This window comes from Toxorhynchites rutilus, chromosome 3 (genome assembly GCF_029784135.1).
Source record: "Toxorhynchites rutilus septentrionalis strain SRP chromosome 3, ASM2978413v1, whole genome shotgun sequence".
In the NCBI taxonomy this organism is placed as follows: domain Eukaryota; kingdom Metazoa; phylum Arthropoda; class Insecta; order Diptera; family Culicidae; genus Toxorhynchites; species Toxorhynchites rutilus.
The window spans coordinates 235,725,697-235,751,026 of record NC_073746.1 but is presented as its reverse complement, the minus strand read 5'-3'; the positions used below and the strand labels follow the sequence as shown (position 1 = coordinate 235,751,026).

The 25,330-nt window shown below is 39.4% G+C and overlaps 1 protein-coding gene across 6 annotated transcripts in view; it reads left to right on the top strand.

Moving 5' to 3' along the window:
• Window positions 1–25,330, top strand: part of LOC129777880 (latrophilin Cirl) — a 134,088-nt gene that overhangs the window by 44,700 nt on the left and 64,058 nt on the right. For all 6 annotated transcript variants that reach the window (XR_008743312.1, XR_008743313.1, XR_008743311.1 and 3 more), the window contains exon 3: window positions 22,117–25,300. Coding sequence is in view for 1 of the 6 variants with exons in the window: in XM_055784452.1 (XP_055640427.1) it covers window positions 22,313–25,300 (2,988 nt within the window). In the remaining 5 variants the exon portion in view is untranslated. The remainder of the gene's footprint in view (window positions 1–22,116; window positions 25,301–25,330) is intronic.

Here is a 25,330-nt window from a genome sequence, read left to right as displayed (position 1 = left end):
TGAGCATGATTTAGTTTTTGTGGACCATCTGTGAGTCCATCACACACTTTTACGTTCATTATCTATTTTCCATACAAAGTTCAAGCTGGACGAGGTAACTTAAAATCCAACCATTTACGTCAGATGGCACTACTCACTTATGCGTTGACGAAATTTTGGAAAATTTTTGAGTCGAATTTTTTACAAAGAAGACTACAGTTAAGGGGGGACTTCGCTGTGGATGGTCGAAAAAATGATTTTTTTTGGTATTTTTGGGAAACTCATACTTTCAGAAATGTTGTCATAAAAGGACTTTTCGATATTTCATCTCGTTGAAAAGTTACAGCAATAACTGTGGGGTCCAGGGTTACCATACCTACAGAATAATCTGTATTTATACAGATTTTTTGAAATAAATAATCTGTAGATACATATTACAGATTTTTTGATTATCATACAGGCTTACAGATTTTTCAAAATAACGATCCAATATTAGTTAAGGGTTGATCTCAATATTTTTTTTCCCAACTCATCAATTTTATTCATATAGCATTCGAATCAGTCTGAATGAGAGTCATTTTGGCATTCATATGTAGCGTGTAGTACTGCTTTCTCATATTGAATCTAAGACGAACAGATGCAAAAGTCTGCGTCATCGGCTAGTTTTACAATAAATAAATAACTCTGTTTATCTTTTTCCTACTTTGGGAGATTCGGGGTTGAATATCGGAGAATCCCCCAAGTATCGGATAGGTCAAGGAAATAATAATACCGTCGCGATTGATGGTCAACTATCTACTAAATTTATTTATAATTTCATTTTTAATCTGTGCTATCGGTCCGGCTGGCCGAGTAGCCGATGACCGTCATCATCGGGTGGAGATTTGTTGTGTGTATTGATTCTGTGGTAGTGGTAGATCACCAGCACGATTAAATGGTCGTGTCCGCCACACTACTAAACCACAGTGGATACGAATTTTTCGGTGAATTCCATCAACATCGCCAAATTCATAATAACTATGCCAATCAATGACACTAAAGCTAAAATTATGCTTCAAAACTGAACTTATTAATTTAACTCTTTGCGGTCGTATTTAATTTCGACATGTGTGTTGTACTGGTTGCATTTGTTTCACTTGAATAAGCAGTTATGTATAAGTTTGTGAGATTATATGCAGTATATTTATAACTTGGGAGATTATGAAAGATGAACAAGATTCCTTTATTTTTGTTAACTTCTGATAAGTATTTACTAAACAATATGTTTATGTTTATATTTAAAAAATATTTGCTATAATTCTTCGTGTGATATCTTTCGAAATAGTCCCCAGAAAGCAGTCCTTGTTTTGGCATGCATCACAAAAATAATAAATTTGGCGTCATTCACCTTTTATCTAGTTCTCTATTATTCCTTTCTTCAAGCATGGATGACAACTTTTGTTTATACTGAATATCGTTATCTATTATTCATAGTATCACCGTTTTGGTTCGTGAATAAGTTCACAAAACATTAAAATTCGTTTAGAAAAAGTGTGAACTAATACATTGTTGCATGAATTATAATATTAGTATACTTCTTTGTTGTGTTGGCTGAGAGCAGACAAACGACCGCTGATTTCGAAACTCAGATGAAAAGATTTTTTGAGATCAAAAACTCAGATTTTACTATGGCAATCTTGGTGGGGTAATCTCAAGGGAAGTAACATTGCTGTACGAATCTTTAAACGCGTTTTTCTCGAAACCATGTTTTTGTTCAGCTGGTGGTATCGATATCTCAGGATCTACTAGATGATTTGGCTGAACTTTTTTTTGTAGCATGTTAAAATGAGTTATTTGAAACGTTAAATAGCCGTTTTTGATATTTATTTTTTTAGATATTTTATGAGCTTATGAACAGCGATTTTTCATGAAAAATAACTTATTTCCAACAATAATGGCCGCCTTTTATAGAGTGCACAAATAATGATTATCACGCTGTTGACAGCTGGATGTGTAGATGCTGTCAGAAAATTGGTAGCTTGCTACATAGGGGTTTTTGAAAATTCGAAAAATTGCTAAAAACCCCTATGTAGCAAGCTACAATTTTCTGACAGCATCTACTCATCCAGCTGTCAACAGCGTGATAATCATTATTTGTACACTCAATAAAAGGAAAATACATCATCAAATATACCTTAAACAATAACAAAAATACCCGAACACTTCGCTTTATTTCTAACATCCGAAAAAGTATCGAAAATTCTCTATTTTTCGATCTTCTAGGCAGAGGTCCCCTCTTGAGAGTAATTTTTTACCTGAGCCATTATAGGGGAAGGGTGGTAAAGACGGACACCTTAAATAAAAATTGATTTTTTTTGTGAATCTCACAAAAAAATACATAGCCAATCTCACCATTGATAAAATCTCTTTTTATAATAAAATTTTTTAGAGGCAGAAATTTTGCAAAATGCCTATGTCCGGCATCTTTGAAAATATTGGAATGAATCGGGAAAGATAGACACTAACTGAAAATTCAAGTTTATGTACTCGATCAGTTTTGCAGGTCTTCAAATAGGCCTTAAAAATTATGGAACAAAAAAGCTAGACTAAAATCACATAGAAGGGCCTGTAATTTTTTTCATTTGGATTACGTTTTAAAAACCGCTCTGCTGATTCGTCTATGATATCTGATTGCACTTTCAAACGTAGTTAGGGGGCATCTGTTCAAAAAGAAGGAAAAGATAATCAAATTGTTTAAAAAAAAAAAGTTTGTCTTTCCCTCCGGTGGAGTGTCCGTCTTTCCCGACTTCATTAGTATTGTTTTTCATCAACATTCATGAAGTAAACATGAGAAAACTACACGGCTAATTCGATAAATTGGAAGAAAAGTCATGGTAAAACACTCACGTAACGAAAAATACCCCAAAAATTACTCGATAACAATGAGGACCTTATTTTTTGCAGACGAAAATTTACATCGAGCTGCTCTTTGTAGATCAATTTTTCATTTTTATTTACTATTTTAACAGACAGAAAGCCAGCAAGGTGTACACAGAAAATGTCAAAGCTATTGATACAATGTATTGCATGTTTTTACATAATTAAAATTTAAGATAAAAATGTAATTTATTAATCATACATAGGTGGTCCATTAGTGTGTTAATGGAAATGGTCATTTCAAATTTCAAAAAGTAACCCCATAAAAAATGTTCACCACCTTGAAAAACTCCCTATGCAAAATATCAGAATCGAACGCGTACAACATCGAGTCTCACTCGTGTATTTTAGTATTTTTTTCGGAATACGAACTAAAACGTATGGTGCCAATGAAAATAGTAATATCGATTTTTTAATATGGAACTTCGTGCGAAATGATGATTTACACGATAAAATACCCAATGCAAAATATTAGCTCAATCGACTTCATTTACTAGTGTCGCAGACGTTAAAATTTGAGATTTTTGAAAACCGGAAATCGGGGTTTTGAAAAAAAATGAATGTTTTCATTGTGTGTTGTGACTTGAAAGTTGTGTCAATAAGATGGTGAATCAAGCATTTCCATTGGGATTCGATCAAGCCCTTTCTTATTTTTCAAAATCGTTTATCTGTACTAAATCGTGCGCGTCTCTGTTGTATTTCGGGATTGCTAAAGGTACAAAACATGGTTTTATATCAAAACACATTTAATTCATATTTTTATTTTAGGCGTCGTGCACAAATTACGTAACGCGATAAGGGGGGAGGGGGTCGATGTTGCGTTACTTTCTGTGTATTAGAGATAGGAAATTGCGTTACGTAGGAGGGGGGAGGGGGTCCAAAATCTGGACTTTTAGCGTCACGTAATTTGTGCACGACACCTTAGAAAACAACATTACAATTTTTTTTCCTTTACACTTTGAAAATATGTACATTATATCGAGTGACGTTATATCAAGGGTACGTTATATCGATGTTCCCCTGTACTTATTTTCTAACGTTTACAGAGTCAAATATCACCTTAAAATATAACTTATTTTCTATATAATTAAGACTAACAATTTAATAATAACTAAATCTAACACTAGATTGATTGGACAGCATTAGGATTTAGGACTAGGATGGAGCAAGTAGAGTAGTTTGGTTTGCTGAGAAGGGAAGGAATCAAACAGTGATATCTTTTCTTTTGAGAAATTGGTAAAGAGAAAACATAAGGTTGAGGTCGCGACTATCTAAGATGTCTCTAACCAGTAAGTCAGATTGTCTTCCTAGTACCCTGAGTGAATCCGTGGATGCGCCCTGGCAGAATAAAGTTTTATTGAGAACCAGAGCACATGCTCGATGTCATGATAACCATCACCACAAATATTACTATCAACGATTCCAATGCGATACAGATGTGCATCTAACAAGTAAGGATTAGACATGAGGCGAGACATCACGCGAATGAAGTCCCGACCTACATTCAATCCCTTGAACTATGCATTCGTCGATAGCTTGGGAATAATCGTATGTAACCAGCGACCCATATAATCTTCACTCCAATTGTGTCGCTATCACAGAAGTACGATAGGCCGTCTTGGTTTATGATGTTTGGCGAAGGTTGCAATCCTTGTGAACGAAACTCAACATGGGTTGGGGGAAAAAAAGTCGCATATTGTCAATATATGGCAACACTTAAACATATCTTGTGTTGTACTTATCGCATCGGGTCATACGGTACGGCTATTCAAAGACGACAATCTGTGCTACAAGTGTCTTTTTGACAGTGTTGTGATTGTCCTTTTCAGTCTCAAGTTATAGCGCGTCAAAGATGGAATCCACCAAGCAAGAAATTCGCCATATTTTACGTTTTTACTACCTGCGAGGTAAAACTGCAACGAAGGCGGCCGAAAAAATCGTATAGTTTATGGACCCGATACTGTAAAGATTCGCACAGCACAGCGTTGGTTTGATCGTTTTCGTTCTGGGGTAGTGGCTGTCGAAGATACACCCCGTACTGGTAGGCCAAACGTCGTGGAAACCGATAAAATCGTTGAAATCATCCAAGTAGACCGGCATGTGAGCACTCGCTCGATTGGCCAGGAACTGGGTATAGACCATAAAACCGTTTGGAACTATTTGCAGAAGATTGGATTCCAAAAAAGCTGGATGTATGGGTGCCACACGAGTTGACGAAAAAAAATCTTTTAGACCGAATAAACGCCTGCGATGCATTGCTGAAACGAACGAACTCGACCCATTTTTTGAAGAAGATGGTGACTGGTGATGAAAAGTGGATCACGTACGACAACCTAAAGCGAAAAAAGTCGTGGTCGAAGCGCGGTGAGCCGGCGCAAACCATCGCCAAGCCCGGATTGACTGCCAGGAAGGTTTTTCTGTTTGTTTGGTGGGATTGGGAGGGAATCATCCACTATGAGCTGCTCAACTATGGCCAGACCCTCAACTCGGTTCTCTACTGTGAGAAGCTTGACCGTTTGAAGCAGACGGTTGACCAGAAGCGGCCAGAAATGATCAATAGGAATGGTGTTGTTTTCCACCAGGACAACACTCGGATTCACACATCTTTGATGACCCGCCAGAAGCTACGGGAGCTCGGATGAGATGTCCTATTGCACCCACCGTATAGTCCGGACCTGGCTCCAAGGGATTATCATCTCTTCCGGTCCATGCAAAACGCTCTTGGTGATACTAAGTTGGCCTCAAAAGAGGCTTGCGAAAGCTAGCTGTCTGAGTTTTTTGCAAATAAGGAGGGGGAAGTTTTATAAGGGGAGGATAATGAAGTTGCCTTTTAAATGGCAACAAGTTTGCGAACAAAACGGCGCATATTTGACCTAAATTGGATAATTTTAAGTATGCTAAATAAAGTGTCGAATTTCGATCAGAAATACGACATTTCTTATTCCCCAACCCTGGTGGTGAACCTTGACTCTGGATTCAATTGTATAAGTTCTGTGAAATTATCAATTACCAATGGATGCATAATCTTACAGCGAACGAGATATCTGTATGATAATTCTATATAACGAAGAGGCAGAGGAAGTACTCCAGTCGTTCTTCTCAATTCGATGTCTCTGAATTGTTCTGGAAGTAACGGATAAGCTTGATAGGAGTTAATTTGAATGAATCAATTTTAGAAGGTCGTTCGGTGTTAATTTTTCCTCAAATCATTCCTGAAATGAACGTTTAAAGGGTGTACCGTTTCAAATCCGCACACACTCAAATTGCTCTAACTCTTGATCATTTTGGTTAAAATAATTGAAATTTTGCGTAGACATAGTTTGATGTGTATTGTGCACGAAAAAATTTTGCACGAGTGCTTCGAGAATAAGGATCTGTCGCGTCGTGCCACCGGAAATAAGTGGGGAATCGCGAACTCCACGGTGTCTGGTATCATAAAACGGTTCGAAGAACATCTGACTGTTGATCGGAAAAAATAGCCGTCAGGTCAATGAGAACGATTCCGAACGCGTGGTTTGGGCCTTTAAACCGAACGCCTCATTTCGAGATGTGGCTAAAAAATTGCAAAAATTGCACCGTGAATACGATCGCAAAAAGCCGTGCCCGGAAGTTGTACGACCAGAAGTTAACGAAGCCACACTCCTACGTAATGGATGACGAGACATATGTGAAGGCGGACTTCATCTAGATTCCAGGAAATCTGTATGTGACTGTCAAAGATAAATTGGATGTTCCCGAGAACCTCCGGACACAGAAGTCGTCGAAGTTCGCCCAGGGGTTTTTAATTTGGCTAGCGATTTGTACTAGCGGAAAGCGGAGTACACCTTTCGTTACCGCAAGCACCATGAATGGACAGGTGTATTTGGAAAAGTATCTCCAAAAGCGGCTTCTCCCTCTCCTGAAGGCTAACGACGGTCCGACGATCTTCTGGTCGTATTTGGTATCATGCCACTACACTAAGTACGTGCTAGAGTCGTATAAGGCGAATGATGTCGATTTTGTGCAGAAAGATCTGAACCCCCCAAACACTCCGGAACTGTGCCTGATAGAAAAATACTGGGCAATTATGAATGAGGCGCCTTCTAAAATGGCCCAAAGTGGTTAAGAACGTAGAGGATATGAAGAAAGCATGAGCATAATTTTGCATAATATGCAAAAAACTGTAGATTCTGAGATCGTGCAGAACCTTATGGCTGGGGTTTAGGCCAAGGTTCGCTCATTCATTTTGTATAGAGGCGGAATAAATTAAATTAATGATGCCAAAACTAACTTTATTTGTTTCTTTTGACTTCCTATAAATTAGGTGGTAATCGGACAAACACTCGAATTTTGAGAATGAATTTTGTGTGTGCGGATTTTAAACGGTACGTCCTTTAAGAACTTCAGGTTTGATTGTTATCGAGATGTTGTACCATTCAGAAAGATGACGACATTTGTTCTAAAATCAATTAGAATGAAATATTGGGCTTACTATTTTGTTTTACGTTTCTACGACCTATCGCATATTTCAAAGCATGAAATTCAAAAAGGATTTCTTCCGTTGTTTAAATGTCAGCGTTGATAACTTGGTATGTCAGAACAAGTATTGATCACATGGTGTTTTAAATTTGAGATTAGAGCGCCAAAAACGAGAACAAGATAACTTTTCTTCAGCTAGCACTCCATGATACACAAGCATGCGAACCAAAACGTCATGATTGCTTTCGGTGCAGCAGTGATTTATGATAATTAAAAAGAGATGATGTGTGCGGTTCAAAGCTGTATACAATCATTAAACATGCTGTCCGTTGTTGAGTCCAACTCGGATATGCAACCAACAGTGTACAAAATTCAAGAAAAATGAGAAACAGATTTCGTGAGTACGCGCGAGAACTTATCGAGACACACATATGATGTGTTAAAAAAAACTCAAATATTTTTCCTACCAGATTTCGAAAGTAAGAGCTGTCCGTTCTCCTGTCTCAAAGTTCCTGTCTATACCGGCATGGTTAGGAAACTGAACGCAAAACGCCAAATGTTGGTGCATCCATTAGCACCCAACCTCACCATAAATATAATTGAGCACAAAACGTACGTTTAAATACATATTCTGGACCACTGACTGTTGATGACTGTTTGAAACAATCCCAAACCTGCGACATGGATAAACTCGCTTAAAGAAGAGAAGTTCAGTGGATTCATATTTCACGGCAGCGGATTCATAGCTGGTTCAAAGCCATACGAGTGGATGCAAGACGAGTATTCGTTTTTATTCCTTTCAAACACATGCATGAATAAATTTTATATGGAAGTGAAGGAATCAGGAAATAAACTCACAAGCACTACACTCAGGAGCTCTTGAGCTATAAACCCGCAGAGCTATCCATGCATCTGATGAATCACATCACATCCAAGTGTCATCGATTGCAAACGTCAGCCTCCGATTTCGCCTCTCCAATAATTTCCACACCAAATCGGATTCAGATAACGTCACTCTAAACTGGTCGGGAAATGACATCCATCCACTTAAGCACATCACTTTTCGATCGACGTCAGTTCGGAACGGTGCCAGTTGTGATGTCCACTGACAGATTCGCAATTCTCCGTTGATAAATTGAAATGCAACTGGGCAGAACTAACAATTGAAATTGAGTTACAAATGGACTGAGCTGATCCTTTTTATGTACACATATTTTTTTACATAAGTGTACACGGTTCAGATAATTTGTGCCAGTAGAATAGAATTCAATTATGACGTTGGTGTGTTTTTCAGGGCATAACACATATCAGCAGAGCGCAATACATATCTTCATCGTTACCAAAATCGCTGGAAACGGTGGCCTTTGGAACAGAGTTCAAAAAGGTACTGGCAGATAGTTAGAGCGGGTCCACGGGGAGAGTACCCGGAAAAAACGAAACCAATCAGCTATCTAATATCGTATTCCTCCCGGCTCATACATGTGATGTTTGACTTCGGAAATATCGATGGCCCTCGAGGTATGAGAAGAGATAGAGAGACGAGGAATTTCTATCTCCAGTCCATGTCGTGTGATGTGTGTGTGCGAGTATTTGACTGGTGGGCGTTTCGTTGATCTGGAATAAATCTTATGAAAAATGAACCCACTTCGTCTCGACTGCGCTTACTAGACGCTCTACAGCGAAGTGTCTATCCGAATGTTACGGATTAATCTTGAGCCAGAAGTAGATTGTTTTTTTCACCTTGAGTGTTATAAATTAGCGGCTAAACGAAATAAGCGCTGCGGTCGAAACTTGAAATTATCCCATGCCAGAAAGAGAGCAACAACTGCGGTGAGGGAAGCGGTTGTCGTGATCCAAGTGTGTAGGTGGAGAATCACACTCGTGTCGGAATAGATGGGGAATATTTAGTCTGCACTGCACTGGCTGGGGCGGTATTGGAATATTTCAATATGATGCGGTGGTTGATTTAAACCATGTTCTCTATGTTTACAAAAAGCCAATAAAAACCACAGAATAAACAGAGCGCCATGTGATGAAGAGTATGGCAAAGCCAAAATCAACCGCAATATCATTCTAACTGGGGCAGGGTTCTGGAAAATTGTCTTGTGTGTATTTTTGCTTTCATTAGTTCATTGCTTGTAATATTCACAGTTTACTGTTTACTAGGAATTTTGAACCTGGATTAACAAATGTGGACATCGGAAAGTATTCGTTTTTTTAAATTCAATCCATTAGAGTTTTGTACGGAATATTGTTTAATATTATTTGCTCAGGGAAAAATTATTGACGATTGATTGCCTGTTGACGGTTTATATTCTTTGTATGGATTCCAGGATGCTTCGTTAATAACCTAGCGGTGAAAGCATTTTTTGTTGTATTCGACGACCAGGAGGGAACTTCGTTTATGAAACTATGTGGCAAAACTGGCGCAAAATCGTTCAGCGCAAATTTTGAAATTTCTTTGAAAAAAAAAAATAAAAACTCAACTTGAAGGCCATTTTTGTGTGTATTTTCCGGGATTTTATGTTTTTAAAGAAAATGCTAAAAAAATTAAAATTCGAAAAATGTTCTGCGGGAAGATTTAAAAATACTAATTCCCGGTACATATTTGACAGAATATATTCTTGTTTTTCGTTGAGTGAACTGAATTATTAAATTAGTATAAACATATTTATTTAATTAGAAAACTTGCATTAAATTTTTCTCCTCAAATATTTTACGTCGATACTGTAAACTAATAATTTTTATTGAAAAGATCAACAACGTTGAAGGAATTTTCCTCTTCCCTGTTATGGACGTAAGCTCCTCTCGAGCGCTTGTGTGTTGCTTCCAAAGAAAGATTGGGATCAAATGCTTTATATGTATTTGAACTACCCTCGACAAAAACAGAGGAACAGAAGACAAAGTCGAAAACTTTAAGTAACTTTAGGCCGTATTCCCATCACAAGCGATACCCTGATTTTGGCTGATCGATCATTAGATCATATGCGATTGTATCTCTCGATTCCTACATTCCTACAGATTTTGTTTTTGTTCGGTGGTTTTCACTTGTAAATTTTTGATTAGAATATTGTTGAAAAAATGATAGTTAGGACGAAATGAAATCCTTTTGTTCTACTTTTCGGCTTGTTTTAATTTCAGTAAAAAACATGGAAAAACACGTGTTTATGAAACATTTGGGCAGTTATATCGAAAACCAGTATATTGAACTGTAAGAAACTGCTTTTAAATTTTTGAAAATATGAGTTTCCAAAGATACAATTGAAGTTTTCCTTAACATGTCCGTCTTACCCCCATCTCCCCTATAATCCTTACTCTTTCTTTCGTTTGTTATCTATCTGTTCCGAAGTAATTCGCGTTATAAAGAGCGAACACGAAATTATTGCGACACATTCAACAGGGCATAACTTTTTTACCATTGGGTAAAAATCAACAAAATTTTGTACACTTTCTCATTGATGTGTATTGTCTACATGCTGTCAAACTCGAAGTCGTGTTTTTCGATTCAACGAAAATGGAGGTGAACCAACGCGAGTCGAGAGAACAAATTCTTTCCAAACACCTGGAATTTCCTGACCTGTCGCACCGGCAGCTGGGAAAAATGTTGAACATTCACCATTCAACCGTCTCCAGAGTGTTGAAGCGGTTCCAGGAGCGGTTGACGTTGGACCACGGCAAAGGAGCTGGAAGAAAACAATTATTTTGTTCCATTAAGGACAACACGTGCTAAAAAGAATCCATGGTTTACTAATGAAATCGCGCAAGCTATTCTGGAAAGAAATATTGCGTATCGTTTATGGATCTCGGATAGATCTGTTTATAACCAAAATCAATTCAAGCGTCTTCGAAACAGAGTCACTCACATAGTAAACACTGCAAAAATTAATTATACATCCAATCAGCTAATTTCGACACATTCGAGCAAGGACTTGTGGAAAAAACTGAAAAGTATTAATGTGTGTCAAAATTCACAACATGTTGAACAGTTTGATAATAATAACGACGAAATTAACGAATATTTTAGCTCCAATTTCTCTACGGACACTGAATTATTCCCTATTCCTCCAGTAAATACGAATGGTTTTGCATTTTCAGAAATTTTTGATAACGATATTATTATATCATTAAACTCAATTAAATCTGATACAGTGGGTTTTGATGAAATTCCTTTGAAATTCATCAAACTTTTATTTCCTTCGGTTTGTCCTGTATTGAGATTTACATTCAATTATATTATTGTTTCTTCTTAATTTCCGCAAGCTTGGAAATTTTCTAAAATAATTCCTATTCAAAAAAAAGGGAAAAGCGTTAATTTGGCTAATTTAAGACCGATAAGCATTCTGTGCGCCCTGTCAAAAGTCTTTAAACGATTGATAAAAAATCAAATTCAAAACCATATTAATAGTTATAATCTAATGCACCATCTTCAATCAGGTTTTCGCCGTGGACATAGCACAACTTCTGCCTTTTTGAAAGTGCACGATGATATTCACTCGGTTATTGATAGGAAAGGTGTTGCTGTTTTAATATTGATCGATTTTTCTAAAGCCTTCGATAAAGTATCGCATACTAAACTTTTGAAAAAATTATCCTCTGAGTTTTCGTTCAGCCGTTCAGCTGTTAGCTTGATTCACTCGTATCTATCGAAACGAACGCAAGCTGTTTTTGCAAATGGAAAATATTCCAAACACATTCCAATTATGTCTGGTGTCCCTCAGGGTTCAATTTTGGGCCCCTTGTTATTTTCATGCTTTATCATCGATCTACCATCTGTTCTGAAGCACTGCAAGATTCACATGTTCGCGGATGATGTGCAACTTTACTTAGCCGTAGAAGGTTTACCAGTACCTATGATATCTGACTTCATAAATTTTGATTTGGGTAGAATTTATCGATGGTCGATTCGGAACATGCTGCCAGTGAATGCATCAAAAACTAAAGCTATGTTTATTGCCAGAAATAATCAAAATAGCGAGTTACCATCCTTGTTCTTAGGCACCAAGAAATTAGATTACGTTGTCACGGCTTGTAATCTAGGGTTTATCATCCAAAACAATCTAGAATGGGACAAACACATTAATAAACAATGTAGCAAAATATTCGCTGGTTTACGACTTTTGAGGCTTTCATCTTACATGCTTCCAACTCCTATAAAGTTACGTCTGTTTCAATCATTGCTTCTTCCTCATTTTATGTATGGAGATGTTTTTCTGTTGAATGCATCTGCTCGAGCGATTGACAGATTTAGAATTATTTTAAACTGTTGTATTAGATATGTTTTTAATTTAGGTAGATTTTCTAGAGTGTCTCATAAGCATCATGTTCTACTGGGCTGTCCCTTCCATGAATTTGTAAAGTTGCGAGCATGTCTAACTTTGTTCAAAATTATTCATTTTCGTTCCCCTACATACTTATATGAAAAACTGACTGCCTTTCGTAGTAATCGTAGTAGGAACTATGTGATACCACGATATAATTCATCGCATTATGCAAATACATTGTTTGTCAGGGGCATTGGTTTTTGGGATCAGTTACCTAACGAAATTAAGAGTATTAATAGTGTGAGTGGATTTTATAGGGAATGCGTTAAATGGTTTAACAGGAGGAATCAACAAAATTAATTGTTTAAATTTAAAATTATAGATAATTAAAAGTAGATTGAAGAGCTCAATGAATTCAAACTAAATGTAGTACATGAAAAGGAGAATTCCTTACGCTACAATGATTTGTGTATCAATAAATAAATAAATAAAAAATAAAACCGGGACCGGATAACAAAAAGACGGAGGGAAAGGTGAAGCGGATGATTAAAGCAAATCCCAACGTCTCAAGCCGTGATTTGGCTAAAAAGGTCGGCATGTCGCAGAGCTACGTCCAGAATGCAAAGAAGAGAGCTGAACTACATACATACAAGGTACAGAACTTCCCAAACCGCGATGAGCGGCAACAATCGACGGCTAAAACTCGGGCACGGAAGTTCTACGAGAAGATGCTGACAAAATATGGCTGCTATGTGATGGACGACGAAACGTATATAAAAGCCGATTTTAAGTAAATTCCGGGGTTGGAGTTTTTCACCGGCAAGAGCAAGTTCGATGTGGACGACAAATTTAAGAAGAAGAAAATGTCGAAGTTTGCCTCCAACTATCTCGTTTGGCCATCTGCTCTTGCGGACTGAGGAGTGAGCCTTTCGTGACAAAGGGCACACTAAATGGCGAGATCTACAAATCTGAGTGCCTCGAGAAGCGCCTTTTGCCGTTCTTGCAGCAGCACGACGAAGCTCCGCTATTTTGGCCAGATTTGGCATCATGCTACTATTCTAAAAGTGTCCTGGAGTGGTATGAGGCCAATTCTGTCCATTTTGTTCCAAAGGACATGAACCCGCCAAACTGTCCGGAGCTGCGCCCGGTGGAGCAGTACTGGGCAATAATGAAGCGGGAACTTCGGAAGAGCAAGAAGACAGTCAAAAACGAGAAGGACATGTTAAGAAAATGGAAAAAACTGAGAAACTGGTACCGGATGACACTGTAAAGACTTTGATGGAGGGCATCAAGCGAAAATGCGTTCAATTTTACACTCAAGGCTCCATCGATTAACTTTTCTTTTGATTTTTGAAGTAAATATATGTATAAAACTACCCTAAAATTTTGGTTTGATTCTAAACATTATAAGAAAATTGGCATGACATTTTCGGTGTCGCAATAATTTCGTGTTCGCCCTTTAGAAGGGGACGGCGGGGAAGACGTTCACTCTATAGATTATTGGAATATTGGATTATTGAATGTTTGCTAAAATTTGTTTGGTTCATACTTGAATATGTACATGTCTCGTGAAACCAATGTGATAACATTAAACATACAAGTCTGTATGCTTTCAAAGGAAATTGTATGTTTTTTAAGCATTTTATAGAATTATTTTTGCTTGACTCATACCAGGGGAAAGATGATCACTATTTTTAAAAGTTATGATTGAACATAAAGGATTTCATTTGAACGCGTCTAATTGACGAATTAACACGGCCCCGCGTCAATCCCTAGGGGTCGACATTGAGCTTTTTGGTAGGAAAGTGCTGACTGGAACTGACAATTACAAAATATTAAAATGAAAATATATATGGTTCGTTTTCGGATGTACAGTAAAACCTGTTTTGTGCCGTTTTTTAGTGCGATTTTTTTTGTGCCGTTTTCTGTTCTTGTGCGATTTTTTTGTGCGGTGTATGAAAAGAAGCATATTTGACGAATTTATCGTCCATTTATTTTTTTTTTCGATGGTTCATATGCATTTCAGTGCGCAAAAAGCATATTTGCGTCTCAATTATCCACTTCTGAAATCATTCCCTTCCTCCCATCAAATGCTCTAAGCTTTTCTAAGTATTTGCATGACATGATTTCTAACAGCAACACGTTTCGGCATGCAACTAAAAGCACAAAACAGCCACGCGCAACCGAAAAGGCAAAGTATCCCATCGCAAAGCAGGGAAACAAAAGGAAATTGAACGGTGAAAGGCGTGGATTTGAGTTATTTTCTTGGGGGAAACTTTTTTTATGCGGTCCCTATCTACCGCACAAAAAAAAAGTTTTTTTCAAAAAGTGTACCGAACACAATTTTTTAAAGCTACTGGTGAAGTTTTGCACGATTTTTTTATGCGGTCCCTACCCCCGCACAAAAAAATGCCTGTATTACAAAAGACGGGTGGGTAATGTCGGGGACATAACCGGAGTGACGTAGGACTATACAAAGGGGACAGCTTTTGTTAAATATATATTTTAAATATATTGTTTTATTTTCTTCTCCTACGTGAATACCTACCTATCTACCTGAAAAATGGATTAGTTTACTATTTACTCTTTATGAATATGTTGATGGTTCTGAAAAGAACCTTTGGTGTTGTGTTTTTGTTATCACTCGATATTCCCATCTTGTTCGGTTAAACCTTCCTGTTTAGCTATTGCGTTTGCCACTCGCCACAGCTTTCACAGTTGGAAAATTTCTTCCCATCCAGCTTGTGACATGTTGTTCAGTAAATTACATTTAATGCGACGTGCCGGAGAAACACTTTGCCACTCACTGAAACTAATTGTTGCTTTGCTGAGCGCCGAACCGAAGCTGCTCTGTTCTTGATGCGGGTTTTCTGACTGTCGTGAGCAGCTTTGCAAGCCAACTCGAGCACTCCGTCGGCCGAAACTCTATAATCGCTGTTAGGTATACTGGTGCTCCGGCACCAATCCGTTCGGCCTAGTTATTCTTGCGGAGCAATCAGTGAATACGACCAACAGGGAACTGGAGATCTGCACGGTTCGAGTGAGACTTTGCCTTTCCCTTAACTTGTCCTCATTTGTTACGTCCACGATGGCGATGCCGTACAACCACACGGGTTTACGGTTTGAAAGAAAATAAGATATTTTTTTGGGGTCCGCGTGTTTTATACTCTTGCGGTACACACTCACAGGATAGAGACAAATCGGCAGACTCAGCCAGAGGGGCGAGTCCAACGAGACGAACGAATGAGCGTTAAAAGGCAGCGATGGCAAAAAAATACATTCATTACGATTTGTTCGCTCGTTGGATTCACATGCAGGCTAAAAAGGGTCCTTTTCAGGATCACACAATTATCTTCAATCTAAAGAGTTTATTGTTTTGTTGTCACTCGATATCCCCATCTTGTTCGGCTAAACCTTTCTGTTTAGCGATTGCATTTGCCACTCGCCACAGCTTTCACAGTTGGAAAATTTCTTCCCATCCAGCTTGTGACATATTTTACAGTAAATTACATTCAATGGCACGTCGCATTACCACCACTCAGTATCGGATTGGAGGTAATTTTAACCTGTAATTGAACATTTGCGGTACAGTGTCCAGTGTCAACTTTCAATGTGGGGTCATAATTTGGACCCCGAACTCTATGTTTACAAAAATGTCCAACTAAATATGTTGCATTACAGGTCCGTCCAATTAGCTAAATGTTGAGATAAGTGTAAATTACTGTACTTTCAATCTAGAAGCAATTTAAGAATTGGTGAAAATCAGTAAGCTCAGAACAACTTCCAAATTCACATATTCATCATATCCTGGCAAACAAATTATGAAACAATCAATTTGTGTTTTATTATTATTTTGGATATTGTTTTAGAAAGCATTGAACTGTATTTCCTAAACTATTTTTTGGAAGGTTTAATGGCTCTGAAAAGCGCCTTGTTTTATGGAATGGTTTCAATTTAGAAAACTTAGTACTCGTGGTTTTGAAAAAAAAAAAACATTTCGAACGCCCTCGATGCCGCCTTGTTCTGGATTTGCCACCAAAGCAGTTTGTATAAAGAACAAACTTTGTTCTTCTGGTACCTGATGCCGTTTTGCGATTGCGTTTGCCACTCGCCACTCGCTGCAACTGCCTGTTGTCTTGATGTCCACCGAACCGAATGTGTTCTGTTCCGAATGCGGGTTTTCTTATCGTCGCGAGCAGCTTTGCCAGCTAACTCAATCACTTCGGCGGCCGAAACTATATAACGCCGGCTAGGTGGACTGGTGCACTGGTACTAACGCGCTCGGCCTAGCTACCCTTGCGGGGAACTCCAGATCAACACGGTTCGAGCGGGATTTTGCCTTTCCCTTCACTTTTCCTCCTTTACCATGTCCAGACATGGCTGCTTAGGTTGGTTTGTTGATGTGTTGTGATGCGAACCGATGTGGTGTACTGAGAATGATCGTTACGGAAGGAAGGAAGGAAGGTCTTGTATTATAAAGACTTTAAACTTTTGCAGTTCATTCGTCTCTAGCCTTGAGAAAGGCCCTTTGAAAACTCTACTCTACTCCACTACTCTACTTCAGCGCTACCACCTCCACCATCTTGCCTTGAGAAAGGCACTCGATCCCTCGCCGTCCAGCTCGTCCAGCAACGATGTTGTCCAGTCGGTGTCCACACAAAGAATGATCGTTACGGCAGCGGAGCGGGGATTTTTAAGCTGACTGGCTGGCTCGAGAATTACGCATGTGTGAGACTGCGACCAATGTTTCGTTCATTTTTTTTCTTTTTCCTTTCCAATCGTGCTTCATTCTATTTCGCTGCTGCTCTGGTTGCCCGTTTTGGTCGGTACGATTTGAGGAGCACAAAATGGACCAATCAAAAATGGGCACATAGTGCATTTTGACAATGCTTGATATTTCACAATTATTCAATTATTTATCTCAAGAAAAATGAAATGTTATTCGTTATGATAGATGCGTAGATATATTTCCTATCAATTGATGCAAAAACCTTTGCGACCTATTGAGAAATGCTCGAGTTATAAGCATTTTTTGCTACTTGTTCAGTGCCTAGATTTCCATTTCACCCCCTATATCTTCCCGTTAGACGTAGTCCTACGTCAAAATGTGAATACTTTCTAATCGTATTTCTGACTATTTTCTATTTATACAATAATTATCTTTGTGAGCTGGGATCGACACTGATGTTGCGCAAATGCCATTGATGCGGGCTGAATAGAAAGCGCAGCAAGAAAAATTCGGGCTCAATGTGTTAAGCACGTTACAGATAATTCATTGAAAATAACCCATCCCACTCTTGTCACGTTTGATCCATGGTACAATGGCCTTGATCTGTAGTACAATTTCGCCGGAATAATCCCCTATATGAAATTTGTGGAATTCAACATGATTGTGGAAAATATCCTGAAGACCGATGCTGACATAATAAAAATGCTTCAATTTTGTATACATTGTGTACATACATTGATATACATTGTAGCCCGAATGAGGTTGAATGTTTAAAATACGTAGTCCTGTTTTTCGTTAAGGCAGTATTCTACTATAGAAATTTGAAAAAGAACCATTTTTTCCTCTATATTTCTGTAGTTTAGTGATTATTATAATATTATTGTAGTTAAGTGGTTATTATAAGTACAGTAAGGGAAAACTTGTTATCTTTGAAGATTTTGCTTGAATTTTCACCAGAAAGTGTTTATACCGATATTACAGAAAAATTAAGAAAGATAGATGTTGGGTGTCAAAGAACAAATTGTAGAGTGGTTTGTAGCTTTAATTTTGTTGATAGAAACAATCAAGTTTAATATGAATTTTTGGGGTAAAATTAATAATGACACATTAAAAATGAATAACTTTTAAGTATTTCATTTACAAAATGTTATTTGATTCCACTAATTTAATTGTTCCACTACTATACTGCTCATATTTACTTGGGAGACGTAATCACCAACACCATTAGTGTTGGGAAAACGCCTTTTTGTTGTTTTTTTGCCTACAAGCGTAACCATGCAAATTTCCAATGAAATAATCTGTCCAGTAGAAGGATACTTTCGGCAAAAAGAGGGCCTAGGAGATTTTACGGATTAAAACATATTTTTTTCCATTTGGAAAACACTTGCGTCTATTTATGCGGGCAATCAACCGTTTCAATGAACATTTGTTCGCATAGCTAGACGTAATCACCAGGTTGCTCTGTCTGTAGCGGTCATATTTACATTTCCGATAATAGTCCAGAAGTCTCCGTCGGTGGTTACAGTTGTTATCGGATAAAATCAAAAAGGTTTGCAAGAAATTTATTGAAATGTCTGGAAAAGGTGCTCTGAATTTGTTGCGAGTCTATGGTAGTACTTTTTTCCTGAATACCCTGAGATATGAAAGAACAGCAGGTTCGTGTTTTTTCAATTAATTGAACTTGTAAAGGCAATCTGTAATGTTGGTAATTTTAGAAAAATGATTTACCGATATCACGATCAATCGCATAAAGATGGTGGAGTGACTTACACCAACGGTATGAGTAAATGCTGAGTATGTGGAATAATTCGATGTCGAATCCGAGGAGTTATAATGCTAAGAACCAAAATTATTTTAATTTTACTATTGATCCGATTGTTTCATTATCAACTTGAAGATTCGAATGCAGAAATTTAGGTAATCATCGGTTCATCATAGGTTCATCGCAGTGCATTGTACAGAAAATAATAATTATATGAGCAGCGTTCCAATGCTTTCTTATATTCATCTATTAGGAAACACTAAGTAATAAGACACTATCGTGACAGGCATGCTTGGACTCTACAAAGAATGTGATTCAAATGTAGATTTAGCTTATAGCACATAATACTGGCAATTGTTGATTTTCGAACGATATGTATGAACGCTGCGGACAAACAGTAATTTTTCGGACACGTTTTTTCAAAATTGCTCAAATGTTTGTTTGAATATTGAACAAACGTGTTACATTACGTGGAATTCATAACGGCTAAAAGGTCGATTTTGTTCATTTTGTCGCTTACGTCTCCTATACAAACATGGGCTGTATATTCTGTACAAAATTTTCTTATTTTTCAAATGAAAGCAACAGAATCGTTTTACGAGGGCAGTCTGATAAGTACCTACAAAAAAAAACATTTGGAAAAGTGACGATTTATTTTTCAACATAGTCTCCTTTTAATGCGATACACTTGACCTAGCGATGCTCCAACTTCTTAAATTCTTCTGAAAAATACGATTTCTCAAGATCTGCCAAGTACAGGGAAACTTCGATATAACGTACCCTTGTTATAACGTACCCTCGATATAACGTCACTCGATATAACGTACATTTTACCTCGATATAACGTACACATTATCAAGGTCCAAAAAATAATTTTTTGCATATTTTTTTCCGGAAAAAACAATAAATTATCTGTATTTTGATACTAAAGCTTGTGTTGTAACTTTAACCAATCTCGAAATACAACTGTTTTGAGATTCCGGATTCTAAATTAATCATACTTCAATCAACAGAACGATGTGAAACATCATGAGAAAAGTTGGCTTCGTCTTCTACTTGAATTAATTCATCAACCTTACTCAAACAGCAACACAATAAAGTAATATAAGCTATGTTCCAGAGTTCTGTATTATGCTTCGATATAACGTACAATTCGATACAACGTACAATTTTGAAAGTAAAATGTACGTTATATCGAAGTTACCCTGTATGCCTCCATTGCGGCGATGACCTCCTCATGCGACTCAAATTTCTGCCCGGCGAGTGACTTCTCCAAGTTCGGAAACAAAAAAAAGTCTCACGGGGCCATATCTGGAGAATACGGTGGATGGGGCAGCAGTTCGTAGTGCAATTCGGACAATTTGACCGTAGTGACGGCGGAATGTCCATTTTTCCATTTTTCCAAAATCCGCGGACACGCCCGCTTCCACACATGGTCAAAACAAAACTACGAGTCCGATTCGGCTGAAATTTTGACAGGTGCCGTTTACGAGAATGTACTACACGATAAGTAATCTCTCTTGCGATACTGACAAAATCGAGTCCGCCCTGTGTATGATTCGGAACTCATATGAGAATATGTCATTTGTAATCAAGGACAAACTTCCAGGATTAATCAATGTGATAGACGTCTGTTCCATGAGGGTAACACCAATAAATCGGTTTATTTTGACATAGAAGGTGTATGTCAAATCTCTAGTACAACTTATACATGAAAATTCTTGATTGTTTAAAATCGAAAAACAATGATGCATAACAAAGAACATCATTGGGAATCATTTTTAATCAACCTAAATAACAGCGCGATCCAGGTGATGTTGAACGCTTTGACCCTGATCACGACATCATTGCACTGGAATTGCATTTCGTTCATCGTTCCACAAAACATATCAGTTCATAAGGTTTCCATACATCAATTTTATACATTAGAATCGGATAGTTTCAGATTAAAAAATAGGAATATAATTAGAAGAAAATCCCTTTTTGATTCGTACCGATTCCATTGCTAGTCTAACCTTTCGGAACCCGGATCCGGATCGCGACGCTGCCCCGAGTCATTCGCAACGAATTCTGCAAATACCATTTTCTCACGTCTGCCCAAAAGTTAATCTTTCACTTATTCAATAGCGAGCTTAATTGCCTGTTTGCGCTTGCCGTGGGCTCTCTCTCCGTGGTTCATAACCATCAGCAAATAAATTATTCATCCTGATTACTCTTTAACTTAATCGACATTTGACACTTAAAAGACACAGCACACAAAGGCACACCACGAACCGTAAATGTGCATTCCCCTCATGAACCGAGGGGGCTGTGGTTTTGTGTTTTCACATACGGCGACTTCTCACATTATACACAGTGTAGGTACATATATGCGCATTCAATACGCGAAGGATGAAGCATACGCCAACCGAACCGTGTATGATTTCTTTTCTTCGTCGGATCGGATTATAGCTACACCATGGAGTGCGCTGAATGGAGCTGAACAAAAGATAACTGGCTTTTGTGGAACACTGAAAGACGTGATGTGGTCGGCATAGGCAAGCATTTCGTAATGATACTCAACGCTTCCTAAATGTTGCAAATTGGTACAGAATGGACCGTGGCCACGATATTTGGTTCCTGTCCATTGCAAATGTGCAGTCTCTATTTCAGGACAATGTAAAATTAAATTCGCGTCTGCAAACGGCACAGCAAAATTTCGAACCCAATCATGATCATGAGTCAGAATTGAAGCTACAAAATATCAATTAAAACATCAATTAAGGATCCAATAGCACTCGAGCTGCTGTTGAGTAGCAATTTTCCTATCAATTATCCACTGCAGATGTAGAACTTTTTGTGACGTCCTTTTTTTTGCTTCTGTCCGATTTCAGAACCGGTTCGGGTTAATCCTGGAACGAGCTTTTTCATCTCCGTTCCTCCCTCATGCATTCTCGCCCGTCCAGTATTTCTATCATTACCCGATCATTGGTCACGAATTGACAAGTGTTTTTGTTCTCTTTCGTCCACAGATAATTCGAAATCACCGGGAACAACAATATGCATCACTAGCAGCAGGAAAACAAACAACAGCCATCTACTATCGCCAATTGGATTAGCGACGAATGTGAATGATATGCATCCCAGAGTCGACGAACCGCATCAGCAGCAGCAGAAGCAGAAGGACGCATCAAAATCCAGCAATAGCACCATCTACACGAGATAGCCATGACTCGTACACAGCAAATAGAGTCCTATTATTCTTCATCAGTATTCGGCTCACTACTCACAACAATGGCAAGCAATAGCAAAACTACCGGTAGCACCAATTATAGTAGCAGTAGCAGAAGTAGGAACTGCAGCAGCAGCAGTAGTCGTAGTAGACGACGGAAAAGGTTTCGGGCACCAGCGGCCAGCTGCTTCCACTGGAGCGTTTGGAGCAGTGTGGCGTTGTTGCTTATTACGCTCCCAACGCTCAATTTCGCGATTGCGCCGAAATACGAAACAGCCTATGCCTGCGAGGGGAAAACGCTGATGATCGAGTGCGAAAACGGCGACCTCATTAACCTGATCCGGGCTAACTATGGGCGCTTTTCTATTACGATCTGCAACGACCACGGGAACGTAGACTGGAGCGTGAACTGCATGTCACCCAAAAGCTTGCGGGTGTTGCATTCGAAGTGTGCCCAAAAGCAAAACTGCTCGGTCCTGGCCTCGACTAACATGTTCGGTGACCCGTGTCCCGGAACGCACAAATATCTGGAGGCACACTATCAGTGTGTTTCGGCGGCGCAGTCCTCCACCACGACGAACCGGCCCAGTCCGCCCTGGCTGAAGACGTCCCAGCCCATCGTGTGGAGTACATCAACGGTGCGGAATCCGGTGCTGAGCAAGTTGAACTTCTCCGATCCGCTGGCGGGCTTTGGAGTAACCGCAGCGGTGTCGACCAGTTTGGCGACGACGGCTAAAATGAAACCAACGACGCCTTACAAGCAGCAGACGCTCATGGTGAACCAGCAGTCGCCGCCATCGTTCCGCAACAAAGGATTTGACAACAAGAGTGTGAATGATGATTTAGCAATTATTAAAACAATTAGTGACGTAGCCAGTGGCAAGAAGCAGAAGAATACCGACAAAGTGGAAGGTGTCCCGGAGGACGATGAAGATTTTGGTAACGACGAAGACTATTTTCCGACGCAAACGGCAGTATTATCCAACGCTAATAGAGATAGAGATAGTGACGGTAGCAAGAGCTACGGCGAAAGCAATGTTTCAGTAGGTGGAAGCACTAGCAGTAAGAGAAATGATAATCACAACACCCCCAACAGCAGCAGCAGCAGCAGTAGTAGTGGTAGTAACAATAGTGGTAGTAATAGTAATAGTAATAGCGTAAGTGGTACCAGCGATAGTAACGCTAACAAGAATGCTGTGAATAATGTGCTTGATGTGAGTCACGCGTGTGGTCCAACGTCGGCACGAAATTTGTTTTGGAATGTGACACGCGTTGGGGAAGCCAATGTACAGCCGTGCCCCGGTGGGGCGACAGGTATTGCCAAGTGGCGATGTGTAGCAATAGGATCGCTGACGCCCGAGCAGCGTATGCATTTACAGCACGAGCAGCAGCAGCAACAACAACAATCATTACTAGATGATAATAACAAAAGTGATATTAGTTTTAATAGTAATCTTAGCGGTAGGAACGGAGCGGGAATGGGTGACAGCGGGGCTGTGGCCACATGGTATTCATATCAGCCGGATTTAACGCAGTGTCGATCGCTGTGGCTCAACAATTTGGAGATTCGGGTCAACCAGCAGGATTCGTCGCTAATATCGATAGCGAACGATTTGTCGCAAGTGACAAGCAGTAAGACTTTGTACGGCGGTGACATGCTGGTAGCCACCAAGATTATCCAGACGATGTCTCAGAAGATGCACTTCGACATCGAGACGATCCCGGACCAGCGGCAGCGGGAAGCACTTGTTTACGAATTGTTGAATAGTGTAGTAAAAACGGGAAGCAATCTGTTGGATCAGTCCCAACACGCCAGCTGGCTGGATTTGAGTGTGGAGGATCAAATGAGGGTGGCAACCTCACTTCTCACCGGCTTGGAGGACAATGCTTTCCTTCTGGCGGATACCATCCTGAGGGAGCGCCATGTGGTGCAGAAGGTGAAGAATATCCTTCTGTCGATTCGTGTCCTCGAGACGCGAAACTTCGTCAAGAACGAAGTTTTCCCCGACTCTAGCCAGGAGCGGTGGCAGGTCAGTAATGATCAAATAGAGCTACCCAAGGCCGCACTGATCGAAAACAGCGAGGGTGGTCTCGTGAGGATAGTATTTGTGGCATTCGATCGGTTGGAACAAATTTTGAGGCCACAGTTTAGCAATATTCAGCAGACACGCGTCGACCAGAACAAACTGGAGCAAGACGACAGTGCTGTTGGTTCTGGAAGAGGCGAGGTGAGCCCAGCACCGCGGCAACGATTGCTGAATAGTAAGGTAATTTCCGCGAGTCTTGGAAAAGGGAGACACATACAGCTTTCCCAGCCGATCCGTATGATTTTGAAGCACTTGCGGACAAAAAATGTATCCAACCCAACGTGCGTTTTCTGGAACTACATCGATCACGCGTGGTCCGAAGATGGCTGTTATGTGGAGAATACAAACGCCACCCATACGGTGTGCATGTGCAATCATCTCACCAATTTCGCGCTCCTAATAGACGCTATAGATGAAACTCAACTATCACTCCTCTCCATTATCGATGATGATTTGAAGATTCTAATCTACATTAGTGTAGCTATCTTTATCGTGATAATAGTGATCGCACTATTCTCGCTGAAGCTTTTCAACGGGGTGTTTACGAAGTTCCGTAACGGTCGAGGACACCACCTGGCCGCGAATAATGCGGCCGATTTGCATCTACCCAATCACTTACAACCTCACGGATTGGTGGGTCCCGGTCAGCACCATCTGGGAGCCGACTTGGATGTTAACATTCACCAACATCAGCAGTATAACAGTGCCGCCGGACTGATGGCCACCGATGGTCATATTATACGTGGTGGCCACAACCATCACAACAATAACAATTTGGTTACGACCACATTCAACAATCTGGCGCCCGTCGGCGGTGGTCCAGGAGGACCAGTGGGCGTGGGGTACGAAACTGCCACCCACCACCGGCTTGCCGCGCAGGAGCGTATCAATAACAATGTAAATGCCACTAATAATCATGCTTTGACA